The 8,854-nt window shown below is 38.8% G+C and overlaps 1 protein-coding gene across 1 annotated transcript; it reads right to left on the minus strand.

The window, feature by feature from the left end:
- Positions 1-6,079: 6,079 nt before the first annotated feature.
- LOC122671935 (proline dehydrogenase 2, mitochondrial-like) lies at positions 6,080-8,109 on the minus strand. Its single transcript, XM_043869424.1, has 4 exons — positions 7,520-8,109; positions 6,626-7,271; positions 6,263-6,503; positions 6,080-6,166 (listed from the first exon to the last, which is right to left on the minus strand). Exons 1-4 carry the CDS (start codon positions 8,075-8,077, stop codon positions 6,088-6,090), a joined length of 1,524 nt encoding a protein of 507 aa, XP_043725359.1. The 5' UTR covers positions 8,078-8,109; the 3' UTR covers positions 6,080-6,087.
- Positions 8,110-8,854: the final 745 nt, after the last annotated feature.

The raw sequence follows: 8,854 nt of genomic DNA on the forward strand, positions 1-8,854 counted from the left end.
TGACTCCAATGCTTATTAAATAAAAGGGGCGCTCTTCTCTCTGCCTGCAGCGCAGGCTATGCCTAGGCACATGGGGGTGGCGTAATGACCACCATACCCCCTGCATAAGCTGCCTATGTGCTTGGGGTGCAACCTGTGCTATGGCACAAAGAACATTCTTCTTAAATAAAAGTTAGGGTTTAATAACGCTAACTAGTGTTGTGCCTAGGCGTTAAGAGTATCAAAAAATAATCGAAACAAATATTGGAACTAGAATCGACTATTTACGATCGAATCGAACTGTATTTCAAAAAAAAATGATTTGCTTTGATTTTATATTTTTTTACAGTTCGGTTTTTTATTTACACCACAAAACCATAGTTCTAAATCGAATAAGAATCGGGGGGAAAAAATTCAAATAGAATCTAGTAACTCTTACTTGAATACTAGTCCTTGCATCAATTGGATTAATTATTAATATAATAATTAATTTATAAAATAATAATTATTGCATCATGCTTGAAACATAAAATAAATAAATTATATTGGGTTTTATATATTATATTTGTTCAAATATGAATTGAAAATGATGGATGATGTTAAATTGGATTAACAAAACCCTACTTGTTAATAGAAGAAATAGTTTGTTTATCATGTGAGAGTGGAGAAGAAAAAAAAAATGAAAAAACAAAGAATAAAAAAGGAAAGGAAAAGAAGGACATGTGAAGATGGGAAATGTCTTTTTTTTTTTAATCATATAGGCACGAGAAATATACTGAGTGAGGGAAACTGAGAGAGAATGGGAAAACATAAGAATATAAAGGCTTTGAAAACCTCGGTTTTCATTATTGCCCAAAACCAACACTACACAAACCGCATGTAAAACTGGTTGTGAATCGAATAACAAAAAACCTAATAAAAAATAGTAAAACCAGACCGTATGCAAAACGATTCTGATTTTGCCTGATTCCTATCCAGTTCGGTTTTGATTTCACTTTATTGAAATATAAACCACACCACAACCGAACCAAATAAGCAGAACCGCACCAATTAACACCCTTACTCGGCGTGTACCTACGCCCAAACATAGCCCAATGCAAAAAGACCGGCGCTGCCCCTGGTCCTTTCCGCCTTTCCAGGGGGCATCGTCGGTTTTTTCGTGATGAGCTGTGTTTGGATGGGCACAGGTACACATCGAGGCACAACACGGTTAGTGTTCTTTCTCCAATTCTCCCTAAAATATAATACTTGGAAATTAAGTTCAACACTAGTAAGAGTATAATACAATCTAACATTGGCCTTTGCTTATGTTTATACGTTATTCGTGGAGTAATCTAAGTATATGGTGAGTGACCAAGAAGCCATGGAAGCCATTAATGGTTTTAGTGAATTTGAAAAAGAGCGATGACCCGAGGGAATGAGATTTTAATAGTAAACAAAGCCCCTTCTAAGGAATTCAGAATTTTTGGTACTGGATTCAAGATTGCATACCATCCATTTTAGTGCCACAATTTGAGAATCTAATTATCACTGATTGATTGCTTACTCCAATGTAGCAAATGTTGTATTGCACAAGAATGTGCCAAAATTTTGACATAGTTTTGAAATTATTGCAATACTTGTCAATGTGAGCTTCTAATTGAAACTTGAGATCTCCATACTAAATTGCAATAAAGGGCTTAGTGTTCCCCAACTTCAAGAGGAGCCTTTCCTCCTCAACCTTCCTTTTAATTTTTGGGTGCAGCTCCTCTCCAATCACTTGAAAGTAATCACTTGAAAGTAGGGGTGTAAGCTTGGCCCTGTTGGTCCGACCCACCTTGGCCCGCCCTGAGCCCGAACAGGGCCTGGGCTGGATTTTTCAATCCTGAGGTAAGTTAGGGTTGAAATCTTCAAGCATTGAGTTAGGATTGGGCCGGGCCAGGGTTGAGGCCTCGGGCTAAGCCCAGCCTGGCCCGGCCTTGTTAGGTTATGTTTTACAATTTATTGTTTACATTTTGTAAATTTTTTATATCTAATATCTATTTGTTTACCAAAGAAAGCTTATTTATCTATTGAACGTAAATATTTACAATTTTAAGATTGGTCTAAGTTTTTTAACCCAAAGAAAGTCTAATAGTTATTGAATACGAAACAAACAAATATCCAATCACATGTGTCTCATTTTTTTATGCATAGGGCGACGTAAATGGCAAAAAAATAGGGCAAGTCAGAGCCAACCAGGCCCTAGCAAAAATCAAGGTCAAAGGCCCAACCCAATCCTTGGCAAAAATCAGGGTCAATCAGGGCTAACCCGACCCAGCCCAGCCTAGCCCGATCAGGGTCAATCAGGGTCGGGTTGGGCTAGGCTGAGCCCGACAGGGTTGGGCATGGGTTGAGATATCTTGGCCTGACCTAGGGCCGAGTTGGGCTTGGGTTGAGCTAAGAGGACTCAGGGTTGGACTAGGGTTTTAAAAAACCCGGTCCTGTTTCACCGATACTTAGTGACTTCAGAGGATCCATGGCAAGGTTTTTAAAATCGAAAGTTGGACGGAATTGATCGATTTTCGCATTTTTGGACGATAAAAACAATTATTTTTCAACAAAAAAACAACTATTTTTCTCATCCGAGAATGCAAAATCGACCTAGAATGCATTTCAAGAATATATACCAAACACAACCTTGATGTATTATTTTTTTCTAAGATGGTAATCAATTTCAGATGTCATTTCTTAACCGTCGATATCGATAGTAATCATGGATGGAGTCTGGGGCATGATATCTACAAAGATTGATGTGATCCCAATCCGATGGTGAGATTATAAAAGGGAGAAAGTTCTCTGTGTGGGAGTGTGGCTTATGCCAACACTCCCATGAGTCTATCTCTCTCCTCCTCATTTGAAAAGACACCTCTGCCCCTTTGTTTTAACGAGGAGAGAGATAGACACATGAAAGTGCTGACGTAGGCCCCACTCCCGGACACAGTAAACTGCTTCCCATTATAAAGATACACATGATTGGACATCATCAAATCGAAACCCTTCAGAAATTCAAAACGACACCCAAATATCCATGTCAGCATACAGCTGGGAAAAGATGCCTCTATGTTCACATTCTTGGTCTCGCTTATCATTAGAGATTCTGACTGTTATCCCCCCCTCCCCTCTCCTCAGGCCCTGGATCCTATTTGGGCTGCTCTTCCTTTCCTCCGCAGGCCCCCCTTGGAAGGTGTGACATCACTTCATGGACAGCTTCCCAGTCTGACTTATTTAGTTTGAAATCTGCTTGGAATCTCTTCAGTCATTTGGAGCAATGTTTTTGGTTTAAAAGTCAAATCCCCTGTTACAGCTTCACCCTTGGCGTGCCCTTTGAAACTGCCTTCCTACCCAAGCCTTCCTCGTCATTAGACACATTTTAGTGTCCCCTTGCTGCACTCTTTGTTGGACTGGCCAGGAGGATATTGATCACCTTTTCTTCAAATGCCCTTTCTCCTCGAAGATCTGGATTTGGCTTCTTGCTCGTTGCTGGTCGGCTCAGAGGTGGTTCTTCCTTTCCATAGAGAATGGATTTGGGTGGATATTACTTTTGGTGGTTCTTCCTTCTGTGATCGAGTGGGTAAATTGGCTTTTAGTGCTCCTATTCCTGACATTTGATATGAAAGAAATCTTAGAAGATGGACTACCAAATCCAGATCCTTTAATCAGATTTGGGATTCCATCTCCTTTGACATCAAATCCAATCTTTCAGCAATTCCTATTCGATTCTCAAATTCCCAAAGAAATAGGCATATTGTATCCTCTTGGAATTTTGTCCTTTGAGGGTTGTATTTGACTCTCTTTGTGCTTTCGGGGTTTTTTAACCTCTTCATTACATAGCATATCAGACCACTAATTTATGAACTAATCCCTCACCTAATTAGAAACTTTCCTAAATTTCTAGACTTGAGAACCAAGGAATCTGAAAATAAGAACTTTCTGAAGCTTCTACAGCTTCTAAAACTAGATTCAACAGTTCTTTAACAAAACAAAACATTCACTCAATAAGGACCCAATCTAACCTAGACATTCTAACTGAAAAAGAGGAATTAGAAACTAACACCTAATCTTATAGGACTCAAATCTCTTAAGGGCTTATAGAATTGGCCCTTTACAATAGAAAACCCAAAAATACTTAATCCCATTGGGGACTTAAAAATTAAGTCTAACCAAAATTGAACCTACTCTAAACCACAGAACCAGAAAATTGGTTCACATTAAAAACCACAGGACCAAGAAAGGGGCCCTGGTCTTCATGCTGCTGCAAGTTCTTCTTCTCTTATAGCCTGGATACTGCATTATCAGATTTTTAAAGACTCTCAATTAGGCTTCATGTAGTTGAGATTCTTTAATGATCGATACTCCATATGTAGATGCTCCAAAGGGAGTTGCTTCATGAAATGACTAGTTGATCAAATTCCATTAGATTGCATTGGTGTAACTACTTGTCTTAATGGAATGTTTATGTAATTATGTGCAGAGTCACTTGGTCACAGACTCACATTTATGCAATTTTATTCTTCACTAGTTATTGATAGGTAGTACTATGAATCATGTACTGAGAATTATGAGAGTCTCTACTTTAATTGTCTGATTGAAGACAGGCTTATCCATCACACTTCTGATTAGTTTGATTTTCATGGGTAAACATATGGCTTCTGCTATTCAATTTTCTGGTTATTACAGGATGTGAGACTGTAACCAGGGAAGATATCGTGGAGGCTCTAGAATGAGCAAAGTTTGGGATAAATGATAGGCAGCCAACTCCTAGTACCATAAGCAAGGAACTTGGTAAACTATTTCCATGGATGCCATCTCTATGAAGAAGGGATGACATGAGAAATGACAGGTTGCAAGGAACTCTGGGCTATCAAACACCTAACCAGCTTGTATTGGCATGTCTTGGCTTTAACACAAAAGAAAGCTTCTACATTTATGACAGGAAAAACATGGATCAACTCATCTGTGTTCATACTTAATATCTCTTGAATTTCCCTTTAGCTAGTAGGCAATCATCTCTATATTCAGTAGCACATCTTTACCTCAAACCTGAACCACTGGGTATTATTTGTGATCGTCATTGCCAATGGTGAATCCATCAACCATCCTATATATGTTCCTTTTTCAAGAGTTTTGAACATTATCAAAGCCATGTAAACACAATAAAGTAAGCTGAACAAAACAAGTTAAATCTGGCCACAGAACAAATCCAATAATCTCGGCTAGGACATTGCATGCAGTTTAACTATCAGCTTAGTAAACAGATTTCTACATTAAAATATTCATTGCAAGCTCAATGGGCAATAGGAAATCTTAACTTCTGGATATTTGGATGGTTTGAGAGACATCTATAAGATCATTTCTGGTAATTAAATTTTGGACTAGGAATTGGGCATTAGAAAGGTGTCCATGACCATGTAGATGGATAGCAGCTCTCTGTTTTCATTATGGTGTCCCCTTCTTTCAAAAAACAGATTTTGTTAGTTGTTAAATTGAATCTCTCTCATTCCTTTTTCTTTCTCTTTACATGGATCAATATTTATGTCCTAGCTTACTAAGTTATGCATTTTAGGGACTGCATTTAGACTAGTCGGAAGAAAAGCCATCAGTTCAAATATGAGAACAGATCTCACAAATTTCATTACCATTGGCTTAACAAAGCATAGACAATTTAGGTACTATATTTACACAAGTCTGAAGAAGAGCCATCGGTTCAAACATGCATGAGAACAGATATTACAAATTTCATTGCCATTGGCTTAACAAAGCATTAACATTTTAGGTACTATATTTACCCAAGTCCGAAGAAGAGCCATCGGTTCATACAAGAGAACAGATATCACAAATTTTATTGCCATTGGCTTTATAAAGCATTAACATATTAGGTACTACCGTACTATATTTACATAAGTCCGAAGAAGAGCAATCGGTTCAAACATGAGAACAGATCTCACAAATTTCAGTGCCATTGGTTTAACAAAGCATTCGAAAGTTAATTCACAATTTAGATCAATAAGATGCTTGATGGCTAATGGCTGACTGAAGTCATCATCTTTTCAGTTAATTCACAATTTAGATCAATAAGATGCTTGATGGCTAATGGCTGACTGAAGTCATCATCTTTTCTGTCTCATTTCCCGCAAGTGCAGTCTTGAATCTCCTCTCTAACTCTTTCCTGTTTGTCCCCAGATGGAGGAAAAGAAAATGTTAAAACACACAGAAACACATGCTAAATGGCTAATTGGCTTGTTCTCTGTAAGTTGACAAATACCTCATCAGTTGTCTGTCTAATGTTGAAGCAGATAGAAGCCCTCTATTCTCTTCAGCTCTCCTGAGAAGGTAAGGCATGACCTTTCCTACAGGCCCAAAGGGCAAATACTTGCTTACTTGGAATCCTGCATTTCTTAATCCAAAGGACAAAGCATCAGCCATTCCTTTTAACTGAGCAAATTGCAACTTTTGGTTTCCTTTTCCGATCCCCAAGGACTGTGCCTTTGCTGCTGCTACCCTCCCTATTGATCAATCAAACATAACATTTAAATGAAACTGAAGACAACTACAGACCTATTTTGTGGCGGTAGCACTAGTAATAGTAGTAAAATCTCGTCGGGCTAAAGGTTTTGAGCTCTTTTACCAGAATCAAGGTTATGAGTGGCGAGAACAACCGCTGCCGATCTTTTGGCAACCTTCTCCAGCATAAATGCAGTGCAGTCATTGTAGCAGTTATGTGTGTCCTTAATGGTTCCATGAATAGGAGGAGCGACGCCCAATGAAGAAGCTATTGCACTCTCACTAGACATATAGGCTCCTCTCACCAGTTTGAAACCAATTGGAATTCCCCTTTTCTCTGCAGCTTCTGTTGCTTGAACTATCCTTTCTTTTGCATCTTTCAAGTAAGCTTGAATTGTCCCAAAAACCATCACATTGTTGTCCATGTTGAACTTGATAGCAGCTGAGTAAGTTAAGTAGTCGATTGCAGGTTCAACCAACGTGTATTCTGCATCGACCAGTAATGGTACATTGTTCTCAAGGCATTTTTCACATAGCTTATTCAATCTTTGGTGTGCTAGTTGGAGATCTTGTTCCTCTTCTGTTGTAAGAGGGTCCGGTCTTTTGAGGGTATGATAGAGAGGGCTAGAAGGGGTGAGGATTGGCAATGTATCCACCTTCCATGGAAGATGAAAGGAAGAGTCTTGTACTTCCCATCTCAATAAATCACTTACTTTTTCAAGTAGCTTTATAGGACAAATTGCAGTGATCTTCACGCAAGCAAAACTCACCTGTTTGCAAAATAACCATGGACCCATTAACTAACTTAAATCCCTTATCCAATTCAATATATATATATCTTCCAATATCAGGTTTGATTATTCACCGAGTATAGTAAACATGATCCTCGGGCTTGTCCATCCTTAGACTGAGCTCTGCATGTTCATGGTGGCAGTTTGAGCTTTTACCATTCTATCAAGCAATGGCCCCTTTTAATGGGTGTGTGTGTGAGAGAGACACAGAGAGAGAGAGAACTTACTGAAGAAGGTGGAAGCAATTTGATAGAGTCAACCGTCTTAAGGAACTCAACCAAGTTACGATCACACGATTGGTTATCAATGGCATCTTCCAAACCATAATCCAAAATACCTCTCAGCCCATCATCCCAAAGCTTCTGAAGAGTCCGACTAGCTTCCTCCAAGTTCTCGCCGGCACAAAAATGTTCATAAAGTGAATGCTTTACAACCTTCAATACAAGTTTATTGCCGATATTAGACTTCAGGAGCCTAGACTTCATTACCCAGATACCCAAATCAACAATAGGATCAAATGCAGCCAAGTGAAGGTTCAGAGATGATCTCATCAACTGAAAGCTCGAAAGCGACGAAAACAACTTCTCATCATCTTCCAAATTCAATAGCGATGTTGGAGATGGTGATGTTGATGATGATGATGTTAATAATAATGAATTCAGAATCACTGCGTCATTGTCTTGCGAAACAGAGCCAATGATGGGAGCTGAGGCGGAAGAATTCAAGATTCTGATGCGGTTCAAATTTTGGTTTTGGAGGAGTCGTGGAGAGACTCGAATCGCCATAAAACGTTGAGACTTTGCGTTTGGGTTTTTAATTCAACGATCCTTCTTCCTGCCTTTCTCCAATGCCCGTCGGGTTTGGGTTCTGTTATATATAGACGCCGTAGAGCGATAGAAAAGAGTGGCTGATTTTGTAATTTCAACGGAATTGGAGGGTTTTGTATTCTGTTTGGGTTCTTTTTAAGGGGTCGTGAGTGGTTTTACTATGCAACGATCTCTACGGATGATCCAACTGTTAGTTACCGGTTTGGATTCTAATCAGTGGTGTAGCCAGCTGCCAGCCTGGTGATGGATAACCATTGACCAAGCTTTTACTTTTACTCTTTCACTTTGTTACCAAATGAGGCTGTATCTTCTTCTTTTTTTTTTTTTTTTTTGGTTAAAGTTACCTCCTTCTTTTTAACTTTTGGGGAAAGTTATCCTTTCACTCTTTATAGTAGATGGGATTGGAATAGCCATTACCCTTCCCTTTATTAGAGATGAGTTGGGAGAGGATATGGTAAGGGATTTACATATCTTTGGTAACACATGTGGCATCCTCTCTGTAGAGGATTTACAAGAAGGTTTATAGTTATTTGTTCCCTTATTCTCAATGATGTCAATCTTGGTTGAGCTGTGATTGATCCTGAGCCTCTCAATTTGTGAGAGATTTGCTTTGACTTTAGTAGATGGGATTGACGTGTCATCCTCTTCTCGTATACTCTTCACCCTGTTTATCCACATATTAAAAATCCATCACTTATATGTTTGATGGTCTGAAATACCCTTCAGCTTTCTATA

Source organism: Telopea speciosissima, chromosome 8, assembly GCF_018873765.1.
Source record: "Telopea speciosissima isolate NSW1024214 ecotype Mountain lineage chromosome 8, Tspe_v1, whole genome shotgun sequence".
NCBI classification, from domain to species: Eukaryota; Viridiplantae; Streptophyta; class Magnoliopsida; order Proteales; family Proteaceae; genus Telopea; species Telopea speciosissima.

What these genes read in the sequence shown, in the direction of transcription:
- LOC122671935 (XM_043869424.1), bottom strand. Translation starts at nt 8,077, where the DNA reads ATGGCGATTCGAGTCTCTCCACGACTCCTCCAAAACCAAAATTTGAAC. An exon ending in AATTGCTTCCACCTTCTTCA is followed by an intron (nt 7,272 to 7,519) that starts GTAAGTTCTCTC and finishes TTTTGCAAACAG; the next exon opens with GTGAGTTTTGCTTGCGTGAA. An exon ending in CACTCATAACCTTGATTCTG is followed by an intron (nt 6,504 to 6,625) that starts GTAAAAGAGCTC and finishes ATTGATCAATAG; the next exon opens with GGAGGGTAGCAGCAGCAAAG.